The following is a 16,679-nucleotide window of genomic DNA, read 5'->3' as shown; positions in this document are numbered from 1 at the left end:
ATGAAACATGCCGGGCAGCATGCTTTCTTTAATGGTCGGCTATTGGCACAAGAAACGTCCAGTGCATTTTTTCATCTGTGATTATATTCGCCGTCATTGAAACGCTTGCACCCGCTGAACACGAGTTTCCTGTGACCAAATGATCTTCGTTTGTTTAATCTTACGGGCTTCCTATTCTAGCTGAAGTAGTATATTGGCAGTTAATTGGCTACATACAACAATCGCACGAATTTCCATTTTTTCAACGAGCATCCTTTTTTCTACACTGAACGCCATGTTTAGATATTCAATGTCTGAATTTCGTCACATTTGGACCTAAATTCACTTAACTATCACACAACTTGTTGTGAGATACTTTTCACATTGATGTAATTGTTGCCTTTAATTGATTTAAATTGTTATATTTTTTTCTAGCTCGGTGGACTATGTTGAAGATTACAGAAAAGGGCGTTGATGGGGGGAACAACAAGCAGACCACTGTGTGGTTTTTATCCATTGACATATATCACATTTGGAAACATAATACAACTACAGTTCAAGTCTGATGATTCATCTGAAAATAAGGGTTTCAAATTCACAATCAAGTCGGTGAAAAGTAATTATTTAATTTCTTTTTGATTTCATATATGTCAGCATCAAAAAGTCTGGATTTTTTTCTTTCAAAATACTTTATATAATATTTCCATATTAAATGTTTTCTTAGCATTTGTTCAAACAGTAGTTCAAACAACTCTGTCTTTGAGACATGTCTTGTTTATGTTCATTCCAATTAGTTGTATTACTGTGTTGGAAAGGTATCTAACCCCCCTTGATTTATAACAATGGAATGTTTTAATATTGTTGATGCAGTTGTCCAATGAACAAAAAGTTTTTATGCTATCCCCGAAGGGAGTATAGTGTACCTGGGGCCACGCCAGAGTTTTCCGTATGTTCCATTTGTCGTATAGTGTGTCCGTCCATTTTGCCTTTTTCCGGAGCATAACTTGAACACCCTTAGACATAATTTATTTGAACTGCACACAGTGGTAGACTGACATTGAGGCCGGGTACAGTGTCAAAGAACTATATTTTTCTTCGTGTATGAATTATCTCCCCTTTTAGAGGTAATGTCCTGAGTATAACCTGAAAACCCTTGGACACAATTTATTTAAACTGCACACAGAGGTAGAAGGCATTGACGCGGAGTGCAGTGACAAAGAATTATACATTTAACTCTATTTTGCCCTGTTTTTGAATTATCTTTCCTTTTAGAAAAGTGTTATCCTTAGCATAACCTGAAAACCCTTTGACATAATTTGTTTAAACAGCACACAGTGGTAGAGAGCATTGAGGCGGAGTGTAATGACAAAAAATCAAAACTCTATTTAGATCCGTTTTTGAGTGATCCCTCCTTTTAGAAAAATCTTGTTACACTTTGAACTTTTTCTGGAACATAACTCTGACACTATGAGATATATGAACAATAAACTTTGTAGATATATAGATCTTATTGGGTACATTTGCAGTGCAAAAGATCCGTGACAAATGTGGATAAACTTTATCTCGACCCGGCGTTTTAAGTAAACAATTAGTTTCTTTCATAGATAACCTATTGAAAGTAATATTTGAACAAGAGCCATGTTATTATGGCCATCCCCAGCCGGATGTGTTTGCTCATTGGGAGTAAATATATGTAGTAGAGCAGAGTAATTCAATTTGAATAGGTCTTTTGGCAATGAAAACTTTTGGCTGGAGTGATAAAAGCTATTGAAACCTATATGAATACTGATGGCTGAAAATAAGAAAGGGCAATAACTGAAAAATTATGCAGGGTAGAATTATCATTTGTGTGTGCTGCACTCCTACTTAATGAGATCTATCCACCTATGAAGTTTCAAGTTGATACCTCAAATACTTTTTGAGATAAGCTCTGGACAAAAAGTATGAAAAAAAAACAGGGCAATAACTCAAAATTAATAAGGGAAGAGTTATCATTCTTGCACACAGCATTCCTTCTCAATAAGATCTATCCACCTAATGAATGTTCATGTTGACATCTCAAAGACTTTTTGAGTTATGCTCCACTCAGGTAAAAAATAAAGTATGAAAAATATCAAAGGGCAATAACACAAAAAATATGAAAAGTGGAGTTATCATTATTGTGCACTGCACACTTCTCGAGTGAGATCTATCCACCTATGAAGTTTTATAGTGATATCTCAAAGGCCTTTTGAGTTATGCTCTGGACAAAAATTAAATTTGAAAGTAACAAAGGGCAATAACTCAAAAATTATGCAGGGTGGAGTTATCATTCTTGTGCACTGCACTGCACTGTACTCCTCCTCAATATGATCTATCCACCTTTGAAGTTTCAAGTTGATATCTCAAATACTTTTTGAGATATGTTCCGGACAAAAATGTCAGACGGACGGACTGACTGAAGGTCGGACGGACGGACGAAGACAATTCCTTTATCCCCCGGCGCCTTTCGGCGGGGGATAAAAACCAAGGGAGTTGATTTATATCAAAAATAATAAATCAAGTGAGATTTATTTGAACAACCACAAGAATAGATCCAAAGCGCATACATTAGGCCTTCGTTGGAATGAGTATCATTCGACTTTTTTTAAAGGCACGGTGTCGGACATATAAATTTTCTTACCCGTTAATTACATTATACTTTATAATTGATACTCTCGCTTCCTCTGATATGCGGATTGTAAGTGTCAGAGTGGCACGTGATTGCTTGATTTTAAAGCCAGTTTACAGTATCACACACAAGTAGGACACTTAGACCACTTAACTGCAATTAAACTAGAGTGTTTTTGCACCATGACGTGGTTGTGTGAAGTAATTAAAGCCGTAATTGTGGTATTAGGTGTTTATGTATCATAAAATTTAATATGTTAAGTGATAGAATCTAGCATGTACCTACATATGATAAACTGCATTACATGTGTTATTCTGCTACCATTCAATGCTTGTAATTGCTGATTAAATTGATTGAACCTGAAAACTAACAGATGTGTATGCATTATGACATGTTTTGAAATTGACAGAACTTATCTTCGAAGCAAGTGTTTCCTCTACATATTTTTGTGAACAGTCACTTATTCAAAGAGCAAGAAAACAAATGTTACATAAATTTCTAATATATTTTTATTTAAATATTACTCAATCTGACTATATAATAAACATTTTCAGACCGATAATCGCAACGTTGTGGCTTGGGAGAATTTAAATGAAAATGAATATTACTCACATTGTCAATATGTTTTCATTGCAACCCTTGCAACGACGCTTTTTTGTCCTATCTTTGACTGAATTACAGGTTATTAGATAGAATTAAATTATCTGTTCCGTCCAGTAACGCAACAATGTCTAATGTGACATAATTGTTTGTTCTTCTCTAAAACTAAATATAACACTTGCTCGTGATTAAAACTTTCTACATCATTTTATTTCCACATGTCATATATAAAACGATAGCTAGTTGTTGTAAGCTTAACGTTTTAATCCTCGAACTGCCGCTTTCGGCTTTTTACCTGACCATATATTTAACCATCATATGACTTTACTTTATATCACTTGGTACTCAGCATGCAAGGATCATAAATGTTACACATGATCAGGAGTAGGTGAATGTGTATTGGTCTTGATAATGTTACACTATAATAAAGGTCTGCTAAATCTCTATGTAGAATTTATCTTTTCCACCTACTCATGTTGCGCATGCACAAGAAAATACTTTATCCACGTCGTATAAACGTCTATAAAAACAATAATTAATAAGATGAAAATTTTCGTATTAACACATATTTTTTTTCCTATTTGCAGACTTGGATGACACTTTTTGCATTGGTAGTATATTAGGTGGTGAGGATTCGAGAATAGTGAACAGAGAAACTTCAGGAGACAACTGTTTTTACCGAATACAGGTGTAATAATTACAGTTTTTTTAAAATGAAATAATAATTTGAGCAGACTAACCCCTTTTACCTTAACCTAGTACATTGTGAATCTTTTTTAAAATTACTAATGTAAGAAAACAAGAATCAAGAAAATCAAGAAAACAAAAATGAAAATGTACATATTTTGGAATCATCACATTCTATGTTATCTACAGTTAAAATTAACATGTATAAAATTTGATTTTAACAATAAGATTTTTCAGGCACCAAAACAAAATGATATAACATTGACACTCAAAATGCTAGATTTTGGCTCAGCCAGTTGTGAGGAGGAAAGTATAATTATTTATGAAGGTCACAGTACACGTAAGTTTTGTAAAATACTATCATTCTTTAATGTAAAGTGTATTTAAAAAAACAGGAACCGTCTTAATACTTATAAATAAACATTCAACTAGTAAGGATTTATCTAAACGTTTTCCTATCTGTTCGTAAGTTTATCTATTCAGCCGCTTTGTAGACTCTGTTGTTGATGGATCAGAATATAAAGATTAGCTGACACTGAAGCTCTGTATAGTGATGTATGTTTCGACATTTGAGTCAACTTATTGCAGCCTGGAAATTTGCTAATCGAAATTAATATTTGTTTTATAATTTCATATCTGTGTCCCGAATTACTTTCAATATTATTTAAATAAATTATCAAGTGCATTCGTAAATCATATAAAAAGTGTTATCGTAATAATATAATAATAACAGAAAAAATATACTAAGAACAGTATAAATCCGTTTGTGCCGCTCATTTATTAAATTTTTATATTGAGCATATTCCTTAAAGGTTGTGCATTTAAATAGATTTTATTCCGAAATTCTCTCCCTATTCTCCATTGTATCACTTCAAGTCCCAATACTGATTGCACACAAAAAGATAGACAAACAAACAAAACAAAACTTCTTCATTCCGTTATTGCTTCCAATTTTTGTGATCCAATATATCTTGAGAAGATTAATTCTTGATTATTGATAGTTTCTTGGTAACTTGGTGATGATTGCTAGTGGAAGCGCTCAATATGTATTTTTACTTCACGCTGGCAATCACAGTAGAGATTATTTCAATTTCAGTTATGTAAAAACATGTGTTTAAGTCCAGTTTAAGAGGTATTTTTTACCTTCAAACTAACAGAGCTTTCACAAGTCAAAGAATAATCTAGACCCCTTATACATTTTGTTTGAAACATTTTCCTGTAAACAAAAAGTTTTCTAAAGATTTTAAATAAAAAATTTATATTTCTTTCAGCATAATTAGCAATTAAATTGGTATGATATAATTAAACATGTTAAGAATGTTAAAAATTTTGTCACTTCTTTTTTTGTATGTTGGTTTCAAAATTTATTTTTTTAGAAAAAGACCCTTTTGGTACATATGAGTGAAATGATCTTGGAATACTTTTTCCATTTTCCCTGCAAGTTTAATGTTTATTGAGTACAGGAATCCTCTGAAACTTGATTTTGGCGAACGTTTTAAAATAGAATACATGTTTGTAGAGGGACAACTTAATATCATCAACACCCCTTCTTCGGTTAGCGGAAATGATGGTAATGCGTACTTGCTTTTGATAAAACATAAAAAAATGAAATCAATTATTTAAGATGAAGGACACCCCCTAATGGGCACTATATGAAACTGTAAAAGACGACATAATGAAAAAGCCTTAATGGCAAAACCTATTAAGCGTTTTCTACAATTGCGCATTATATTTTATGATAAGACCGCCTCCTTGGTCGAGGGTTTAATCCAAATTACCTCTCTCGGCGGGGTTCGATCCCCGGGAGAACTTTGGTAGTTCAGCACGGAGGAAGGTAAGCAGTAACTGGTTATCTCTCAAGGGAACGCATGGTTAAAAAACTACCCGCCTATATGACTGAAATACTGTTGGGAAAAGGCGTAAAATGAAACAAACAAACACAAAAAAATATGATAATCATTTTTTATTCTTTTTTCAGACATTGATGGTTCGTTCAAAGTAAACAACACAGAGAATGGTATCAACTTATGCACAGAATCAAAATACAAAAACAACAAAAAGTTGGCTGTCGCGGTATGTAATGATAATCTTCCTCGTCATGTTGTACAGATAGAATTCGACTATTTCGACATGGAAAACTCAGATTACTGTATCTTTGATTCAGTGAATCTTTTGCTTTTGACAGGAGACAGAGAAGGTATTTCAATTTAAGCGTTTATTTTTCACTTTATTTAACAGATTAAATGCAATATCAATAAAAAAGTACTTATGTTCCAAAACTGTTTCCGTGCAAATTTACATAATTTGTAGCAGGCACTTACGAATAAATTAATACTAATATTTTTAACACAGTCTCTCAACAATAACTTTTTTGAATCGTAAGAATAATTCTAAAATTTATATCATATATTTTCCAGAAACATCTTTTCTAAACGGACAATCTTGTGGAAAATATAAACATAAGCAAACGTTTGTCACAAGAGGCAACTCACTTCGCCTAGAACTTAAAACAGATGAATCATTATCCCTTAAGACTTTTCAGGCAAAGATTTCATTTGTACCAGATACGGGTAACAAAAAAATTCTTTTCTGTTCTATGTTATTTCAAATAATTTCAAGTTCTATCTTTAAAACATTTCACACAGAGTTACACTTCAACAATTTTACCGATTAACTTGTCATTTATGAAGCTTTTGGAATGTTCTTCTTTCGTTAACCAATTAAACAAGTGAATAATTTATTTTAGAATGTATATGCAAAGACAAAATGGAATGCATTCAGGAAAACACTGAAAAGTATGTAACTTTAAATTAATTATGTGGAAAATGATATTTCCTTTTAATATGTGTGTATTTAAAAAAAAACAAATACTAACTATAGACGCTGTTTTCCTTTTATTTGAAATCTGTAGACAAGAATTTAAAGGAAGTAAGATTATGAAATGCATTTATAAGCTTATGAAAATCAACTTTGACATTAATTGAATTAATCTCTGCAACGCACATAAGATTCATTGTCAAATAAACATTGTTAATATAACAATGACATGAGAAATATTTCACGTTCATTTTTGTTTAAATATGACTATTTAAATATGACTATTTTTTGATATTCATAATGTATTCGAGAGAACAATTTGATATAAAACATGCCATAATGGCGGAAAAGTATCAATGAATCGTTCTTACGAAGAATGTTACTGCCTAAAGGTTTCAAAGGGGATGACTGCTCACAAAGAGATGTAAGAAAAATGCAGTATTCAAATGGATGAATGAGAGTTTGCTTGATCTCAACGATGCTCTTCCCAAATCCATTTTCATTTCGTAATTTTTATGTTAACCATTGTCATTGAAATATACTTCGTTGAAAATTGTTGATTCCGTAACCGTGTGCTGTATTTGTTCCCTATTCTAATTGTTTCTTATTAATCTCCATTTTCCGAAGAAAAGTGGTGTTATTGTCACTACTCTCTCTTCGGTGATGGTATCGGCGTTGGTTAACTTGTTATTTACGGCAATACATTTAGACACTACAAACGCTTTTCATTTCAAACTTGGTATACATGTTTATTCTCATAAATGAACGCATGTACACCTAAAATTAGTTTTTTGCAAACTTTTCCTTCCTCTTTAATTACCATTTTCTGCCATTGTTAACCTTTTTATTTAGGTGCATTTTCTCAGCAACTATGACTTAAGTTTTTCTCTTCAAATTTGTATATATAATCACTATCAAAATATGACGCCATTTCAACAGGTAAAATTGTTCTGTGACTTTTTCAAAATGGCAGAATTGCTAATGTTGCAGGCTCGCTCAATGTACAGCAGCCAGTTGGTGCAAGCTAACCACGTTCGAATCTATATAAATACTCATTTTCTTGTTCAAATACACGTTTTTATTCAAGCAATATGTCCCCTTATCCAGTTTAACTCAGTGACCCCAATTATAAGTTTATTCTCTCTAAGTTTATTTCCTTAACCAAACGTTAAATAGTTTAGTTCCTTTACACAAAATTTTAAAGTTGTTACTAAAATTTGGATAATAATGAAAACATTAAGAACTTATTTCACTTCTTAAATCAATTAGATATGGCGAAGACAAACATTTCTTTTTGTAAAACTTTATACGATTACATATCATTCAAAACTCGTTTATTTATTTTTTACATGCCTTTTAAGTGTGTTTAAATCAATATTTATTTTGCAAGGGTGAATTTCTGCAAAATATAAGATTCATTAGTGCACCCGTAGACCGAACGATAAAGAGAGGTCAAGGTTACGTAGAAGAATGTGAAGTTGAAGTTCCATATGGAGTGCAGGTAGAATATAATTGGTAAGAGAAGAATCATTATAGTTTTTTAGTTGTTTATTAAAACCTAAATAAGGAATCAAAAGGACGACCAAAAGAGACTAAGATTTGAACAAACCATCCAAAACCCATGGCAAAAGTAGGGATCGAAACACAGATTTTTTCATATATGAGGTAACCACTTTACCGACTGTACTATCGCGGATGTGACGAGAACATATACATTACGCTAGTGTGAGTTACGCAAACATTAGTTATATACTTTATAATAATTCTCGTAAACTATACGGACAGAACCGAAGTGGGATCGAATATTTAAATAAGTGCTATTATGTTTTCATCATTGACAGGTCAATAAAATCAGATCATATAAATAGTAAAACGCACAAGACAGGGAGATATTAGTAGTCCTTTGATTTTTGTTCATTTTATTAACGACCTATCTACTTATCTTCGGAGCAATGTGATAGTGGTATAGATGTAAATGCATGTAAAAATATCCCTGATATTATTACGTTATTATCCGTTTATGTTGCAAACACTGTTGTTAGCTTGTTACGCAATCTTAACTTTATCAAATAGAATAGAGAAAAACAGAATCTTTAAAGAAAGACCAACACGGAAATCTTGAAAATGTTGCAGTCTTGGTTTGATTGAGCCTACTCATGAACAATACTGGAAAGTTCAAATTACCGTCCACGCACTCTAGCACCGGCCTTAGCAAAATTCAACACGAAAATTATGAAATTTTCAATTTAGAAACATCCGCAGATGGCAGTTATCATGGAACCTATAATGTGATACAGTAGTGTCATTTCATGAAAAGCGGTGAATGGTAAAAAGTAAAATAATGCGTGTGCTTTAAACGAGAAAACAATGGGAGAACTAAATAAAATGGAATTTTGAAACGGGATCTGAGGTTTTTTCGTGGTAATGTCGGCATTGGTCTCAATAAATGTAAGACAGTAATAATATTATTCCGTAGACGTAGTCCTTCAAATTACTCAGAGATATAGAAATTTCGGGTTCCCAATCAACACTACATCAGTATAAATATATGGAACTCCTTCAATCCTTAAATTGTTATGGTCCAAAACTTTGTATACGTTGGCGTCGCAAGGAACAACATATGTATATTGTATAAGTCTTTATCAAAGGCAGTTTGGATATTTTGATTACATGAAAAAGGTAAAATAAGTAAAACACAGAAATTATTATATAGATACATGCAAAAGTAAATCAAAAAACGATAACGAAAGAACTCGATTTCTGAAAGGAAGACAGAGCAACAAGAAATCACCTACTAGGGCCCGGCGAAACAAAACAGAAAACAAATATTAAGACAGTTTAATCCCAAAGGGCTTTAAAAACTATCCATCATAGAGTCTCCCACTTGGTCCGTTAGCTGTAATCAAAAGAGGAAAGCATAGTGTCCAACTGTAAAAGAGTTTAACACTTAGCATGCAGTATGTCATAAAATAATAGGGTCATAACCTCCTTTAAAAAGAAGTTTAATGATTTAATTAAAAACAGAAGAAAAATTACAATGATTCAAAATATAACGAAGTTTATAAATCAAATCGCCATAAAAATCTGGCTGGCTAATCCCTTGTCGCAGAAGTGTTTTTAAATCACTTGTGAACTTAAGATTAAATCTCAACTACGATTGTAAAATTTTGTAAAATATTTTCTTAATAATCATAGTGATGTATTGCTTAAGAAGCTTGCTAGTAATGGAAATATTCCGCTCGTTAAAATCTTTTACGTTGCTACAAGCTCTAGCGAATCTAATAAAAACTGAGACTAATAAAACTGAGAAACATATACCCCGTCAGATGTTGCATGGGGTACCTCTCCATCTACGTAAATGAGGATTATCATCTATAAAATATCAAAGTCATCTCTCATCATATATTTTCGTGTGAATAGAACTGTTGTTGACAGTAATATGAAGACCCAAAAACATATAAGATTCTTAACTTAAAATCAAACTCGATTTCAAAGTTTAAATTGCGGGGGCTACTGTTTATTTGGTTTAGTTACATTAGCCTCAAGGAAAGGATCTAGAGTGTGTGTTTACCACGACCTTTCAAATAAGCCGAAACGTTATAATCAAAATAACAAATAAGTCAGTCAATTGTACAAACATGTATATGGACAGTTGTACTTAAATACTAGAGACATGTAATGTAAAATGTTGTTCTGCCAATCAAGGTAGTATTAATCACATGCCGATGTATGACTTGCATGTGTGAAACTATGATTATCTGTATTTCTAATGTTGTACACATATTTCCTATGTTGGTCAAGTGTTTCATGTAATGGTATTCATTTGTTCCATGGTATGTTGTTCAATTGTTTCATGGCCATCATAAAATTAAAAAAAAATGTGTTTTATTTTTCTTTATGTAGTAGGCAAAGGTTTCTATAGAAAAAGTGGCCTATTCGTTTCCGAACACTTGCCCATAAGTTCCCCATACAATAAAGTGTTTCATAACGTTTCGAAATATTGGCCAGTTGCCCTTAAATAAGTAACTTAAAAAATAAACAAATACATAAAGAATGGTGCATTTAGCGTTTATTTTTAAATAACATAAGGTATACTAGTAAATGTAAAAATTGAAATAAACATGACGTTTTAATGTTGATAGTTTAAGGGGAAAAGAAAATGTCCTACCTATATGTTAATTGTTTAGTAGGTTTTATTTTTAGGTCATTAAAAGGAACATTGATAGAGCCGTACAGTAAAAAAGCAGGCTTTGGAACTCATCCAGGTGGAGTACTACAGGTGCGTTATGAATTTTCTAGCATTTTATTTCGAATTATGTGAGAATTTGTTTACAGATAGGTTACGGTAATTATTTCGATTTTATCAATATGAATATATTTAGAATGATTGAAACCCTATCATTTCTCATTCGGGTATATATTATATATAGATTTACTGCTAATGAAATTCTAAATATCGAAATACTTATATTAGATACTTATCTCTTCTTTTTGACTGTTGACGGAATAGAGAGGATAATGTTTTTCTTTTTAACTGCTATTGAGTCAGAATTAAGCCTCCTTTGTAATTCTCCTTTATCTAAAATAATCAGAAAAATCATCATTGCAAACCTAACTAATATTGAATGGTAAAAACTGGTTCCGGAGAACTTGATTTTCCCAGTAAATTATTTCTAATGAAAGACAGATTTTACATATATTCGGATAACGGAATAATCATTTTTGATGTCGTACACGCAGGGATGAAAATTAAGATAATTACTTAAGAAAGTAATATTTCTATACATACCTTATCAAAATTGAACTACATACAGTAGTAGCATTTGGTGTATAGTACTGAGAATCGACCGCATGAGCCGGAGATGAGTCGGGTTTGTCCAGATTCCCAAATCATATATATTCAACTTCACTATTTTAATGTTTAAGATTGATGACTTTTCGGACGCATTGGTGGGACAATATTCATGCTTTGCGACAACCTCTGGTGGAACAGCGGAACACACGTTTGAGTATAGGATTGCAGAAGATTGTAACGTCAGTAAGTTTAAAACATTAGCAACACAACAAATGATTTAATGTATTACAAATTGAAAAAAAAATATAAATGCAAATTTATCAAAGAAAAGATAAACAGTAGTTTTATAAGCAACCAGCAACAAATGTGATCTAAATTTACAATAGAATTTTCCAATTGCAAAGACACTATCAAAGTGTATAAAAACATATTTAGCGTGTTAACACTGCACCATGACAGAGATAGAAAACTAAGGTTTGTGAAATTAGCCTCTTTATTTTTATATACCTTATAAAAAGTATGTTAATAGTCAGCAGTATAATTAAATCTAACTGGCCGACTGGGTGTGGAATAATACATTTTATCGAATAGCTAAAATCTCATCTTTCACAACTGGGAGGTTTGAAACGCACATTTAGGCAGGTTTAAGGGATGATTGCGGTAGCACTTTCCACTATTTTCTACATACATACTCCGTCATACTGAGCCTGTTGCATTTGTAGTTTTGTCGTTTTGGGCGTTCGTTAAGGTCTCTTTTCCCTTTTAAGTGACTGTTAAAAGTTTCATTCAATATGATTTCAATTATGGTCTCTTTTCTTATAGATTCCTTGTAGTGGTTTTATATGATAGATAATGCACTGTACTTATCCCCCACTCTAATACATCATCTGTTTGACTAATTGTGATGTTTATAAGTTAAGATAGTCGAATTTAATAATTTTTGGTTGTTTTTGCATTGTTTGACATATTCAAATTGAACAGGAATATTCCCTGGACCTCAGTCAGAGAGCAAAAAGATAAACGAAATGGCTTTACTTATATGCCGCGTGGACCACCGGGCCAAAGAAGTTCGATGGAAGAAAGATGGAGTTTACATTGATTATGACAAGGATGATAGAATTAAGGTATTTTTACATTTTACCTTTTTAATCAAGTTAGTACGTATTTCCATACGTGGGCAAACATAAATCATGTAATAATCTACTATGTTTTCGAATTGTTTAGTTCAATCTTTAATAGATTGTAAGAAATATGAAATGAGTAAAAATTTAATTTGCAATTTTGTATAAAATTAAATAGCAAATATATTAATCTTGACATGTCATTAATTGGAAATCGTCACTTGTATTTAACAGACAGACAATTTTATGATAAACATTACAGTTTTTTTGCCATCTATTTTACATATATATAAATTAACATATATTTGTGAAGTGATCAAATAAAGTTCTAACAATAATTGAAATTTTTATCACAAAAATAAAGAGAGATATTGTAAGGAGGATAAATCGGCAACTCACATTTTCTAGTTAAAAAGTTTGCAATTTTATGACTTTCTTAACTTAAATGTGTTATATATGAATTTTGCAAGATTTACAACAGTAACACAATTATCACATTTCAAAAAAAGCTCTATAAACTTCATTACACTTGACCTTTTATACCATGACAAAATGATATTCGTATTCAATATCGCTATTGCTACAAATTAAACAATATCGCACATTTCTTTCTACTCTTTTCCTAGCGTAGCGATTGGTTTCAATGGCTAACTTGTGCGATGATAGTCTAAGCTTAGACAGAACGCTTGTAAATTTACATTGCGATAATCTGTTAATATTTTTCAAACCTTTATAAAGTTTCATAATGTTTGTATATATCCAATGTTTCGCATCCCTGTGACAGTTGGTGCCAGTTTTAAAAGTATCTATTTCTCTTTCTTTAAAAAAACAAGATTGAACTTGATTGATATGCCCAAAATTGAGAGTAGCTTTAACAAACGCGTCAAATAGCTTGCAAACCATTCATCATGTGTAATAGGGCCTTTTTTCTAAAAACAATAATTTTCGTCTTCAAAGTTTTCACTTCTAGACCCAAAAATAGTTCAAGGAAATCAATATGTAAAGAGAACATCAAAGGGGACATAACTCTCCTTATTTTAGGCCTACATCACATTCGTTGGATTCCGAATATGAATTACACAACTTTTAACACAACTTACGTATGTTAATACATATTCTTTACTATTTATAAAAGCTTTCTATCAATGCTTTATTAATACAACTTCAGCCATATGCCATTTAGCTGAAATCTAACACATGCTCTTTTCATATCATCCATACAGCAATACAAACGACTATTTTCATTTAAAACTTTGTGTAAAATAGCATTTAAAACAAATACAGCATCACTTTTTGAACGACCTGTGCGTAAGCCGAATTGCGCATCACTTTTAGTGTTATAAGTTTCTGACCAATCGCTTAGCCGCTTATTCAATATTCCTGTAAAAATGTTCGATTACAAGTGTTGTAATACGCACGTCACTGACTGTCCCTCAGTGCTTACACAAAGGTTTATGTGGATATTGTAGTAGAAGTTGTAAACTTTCTTTGAAGGCCTTAATTCTTATTCATCAACTTTAATGTGTCTATAAGTCTAAAAGTACCATGGGATAGCCACTTTAAATCCAAAAGTGTGAATGTCAGTTTCTCTCCTCCCAACGTAAGGAATTTCGAGTTCATGCACTTATGAATAACATACATAACTGACACAACTATTTATGCGATTTAAACATCTGACTAGTTGAATAATAACTTTTGCGTTCCTTATATTTTGTAATGCTGTATCACCATTTTATTAAAAACAGAAGGATATTTTATATGATTGTCTTAACGGTATTGGACCGTACACATAATAAAATCGTGCTTTTAGTCAAACCAAATCTGAGAAAATTACCAGGGTAAAGAAAGTTTTCGATTTTTCAGCTGTTGTTATGGCACTTATTTGACCTGGATTTGATTTTTATCTTTCCCTCAATACACGCTAGATTTGAAAATAGCATCAGATATCAAGAAATAATCAAAATTTGATGTAACTTTTCGTAATTAAAGTCTATGCTGCTTACGGAAGAAACTATTTCCCCAAGTATAAATAATTAAGTTTAATTTTTAGTTTCATAAAAAAAAATCAAGAACAAATCGGCAGTTTTCTTTAACCCCGCGTCAAGAACTCATAAATTTTTAAAAGGTTATACAAATCAATACACTTCTGCAGCGTTAAATATGCACATGCCTAGTGTACTTGATACAGTAAATGCAATGTACTGAGAATATACTGTACAGGTATAATAAACAAACAGTCATAAATAAAAAAATATGAGTCGGTTTCTGATATTAAGCTTGATATCATTTAAAAAAGAATAATTGTTTTACGTATTATACCATGTAATCGACTTGATGAAATTTAATAATTTAATTTCTAATATTGACTGGATAAAGATTTTTCATCAGACACCACTTTTTTATGCTTCCGAAGGGTGGCATATAAAATCGAACCGTCCGTCTGTCTGTCTGTCATTCAGTCAGTCAGTCTCTCAGTCCGTCCGTCCCATTTTATACATATAGACAGTGGTTGTCGTGTCCGCTCTGAAACTTCAATATGCATGAAATGATTTTATTTTTTTTATAAGTATATGAAATAATCAAAGATGTTTGGTGTGTCGCGGACAAAACTCGGGTTCCTATATATAGCTAGAACTAAAATCAAAGTCACTGTGGGGGTTCAAACTTTGTCATTTTTTATGTTATATAAAAATAAAAGGTGGTTGTCGTGTCCGCTCTAAAACTTTAGTATGCATGAAAAAATTTAAATTTTTCTTTCATACATGAAATAACCATAGATGTATGGTGTGTCGCAAATAAGACTCGGGTTTCTGCCACAGGTCAGAGTCACTGTGGAGGTTCAAACTATGTCATTTTATATATTATATAATATAGATGGTGGTGGTCGTGTACGCTCTGAAACTTCAGTATGCATGAAAAAATTTAAATTTTTCTTTCATACATGAAATAACCATAGATGTATGGTGTGTCGCAAATAAGACTCGGGTTTCTGCCACAGGTCAGAGTCACTGTGGAGGTTCAAACTATGTCATTTTATATATTGTATAATATAAATGGTGGTAGTCGTGTACGCTCTGAAACTTCAGTATGCATGACAGGATTTTATAATTTCTCTTTCATATATGAAATATCCATAGATGTATAGTGTGTGGCAAACAAGAGTCGGGATTCCTTCGACTAAGGTCAAGATCATTGTTGGAGTTAAAACTTTGTCATTTTTATGTTATATTTATATAGAAGGTGGTGGTAATGTTTGCTCTGAAACTTCAGTTTGCATGGAATGGTTGTAATTTTTCTTTCACATATTAAATAACCATAGATGTATGGTGTGTGGCAAACAAGACTCGGGTTTCTACCACCAAGTTCAATGTCACTTTGGAGGTTCAAACTTTGTCATTTTTTATATCATAAAAATATAGATGGTGGTGGTCATGTCCGCTCTGACACTTCAGTATGCATGAAAGAATTTTAATTTCTTTTCATATATGAAATAACCATAGATGTATGCTGTGTCGCGAACAAAACCTCGGTTTCTTTGACTAAGGTTAAGGTCACTCTGGTCTTCAAACTTTGTCATTTTAAATTTTTATGTTATATAAATATAGAAGGTGGTGGTAATATCCGTTCTGAAATTTGGGTATGCATGAAAGGATTTTAGTTTGTCTTCCACATATGAATTAACCATAGATGTATGGTGTTTTGCAAACAAGACTGGGGATTTCTACGACTAAGGTCAAGGTTACTGTGGGGTTCAAACTCTGTCAATTTTGATGTTAATAATCATATAGACAGAGATTGTCGTGTCTGCTCTGAAACTGATATGCATTAAAGGATTATATTTTTTGTTTTACATATGAAACTATCATGAATGTATAATGTGTTGCCTGAAAGACCCGTGTTCCTAGGCCTTAGTTCAATGTCCTCACTGGGGTTTAAACTTCTTCAATATTTATGTTATATACACATAAATGGTGGTTGTTGTGCCCGCTCTGTAACTTCCATATACATGAAAGTTTAAATTGTTATTTAA

General features: G+C 32.1%; 2 protein-coding genes across 2 annotated transcripts; both read left to right on the top strand.

Annotated features, from left to right (window-relative positions):
• Window positions 1–453: 453 nt before the first annotated feature.
• On the top strand, window positions 454–4,554 carry LOC132756830 (uncharacterized). Its single transcript, XM_060747971.1, has 3 exons — window positions 454–595; window positions 3,817–3,917; window positions 4,154–4,554. The coding sequence occupies exons 1-3, from the start codon at window positions 454–456 to the stop codon at window positions 4,301–4,303; spliced, it is 393 nt and encodes a 130-aa protein (XP_060603954.1). The 3' UTR covers window positions 4,304–4,554.
• Window positions 4,555–7,097: 2,543 nt separating this feature from the next.
• On the top strand, window positions 7,098–12,715 carry LOC132756829 (peroxidasin homolog pxn-1-like). The gene is made up of 5 exons (XM_060747970.1): window positions 7,098–7,157; window positions 8,124–8,248; window positions 10,937–11,012; window positions 11,660–11,771; window positions 12,510–12,715. The coding sequence occupies exons 1-5, from the start codon at window positions 7,110–7,112 to the stop codon at window positions 12,713–12,715; spliced, it is 567 nt and encodes a 188-aa protein (XP_060603953.1). The 5' UTR covers window positions 7,098–7,109.
• The last annotated feature ends 3,964 nt before the right edge of the window (window positions 12,716–16,679 follow it).

The sequence above is a fragment of the Ruditapes philippinarum genome, unplaced genomic scaffold, assembly GCF_026571515.1.
Source record: "Ruditapes philippinarum isolate M1 unplaced genomic scaffold, ASM2657151v2 ctg598_1_1_1_1, whole genome shotgun sequence".
NCBI classification, from domain to species: domain Eukaryota; kingdom Metazoa; phylum Mollusca; class Bivalvia; order Venerida; family Veneridae; genus Ruditapes; species Ruditapes philippinarum.
Note: the sequence above shows the minus strand (reverse complement) of the source record. Positions and strands in the feature narration are given on the sequence as shown.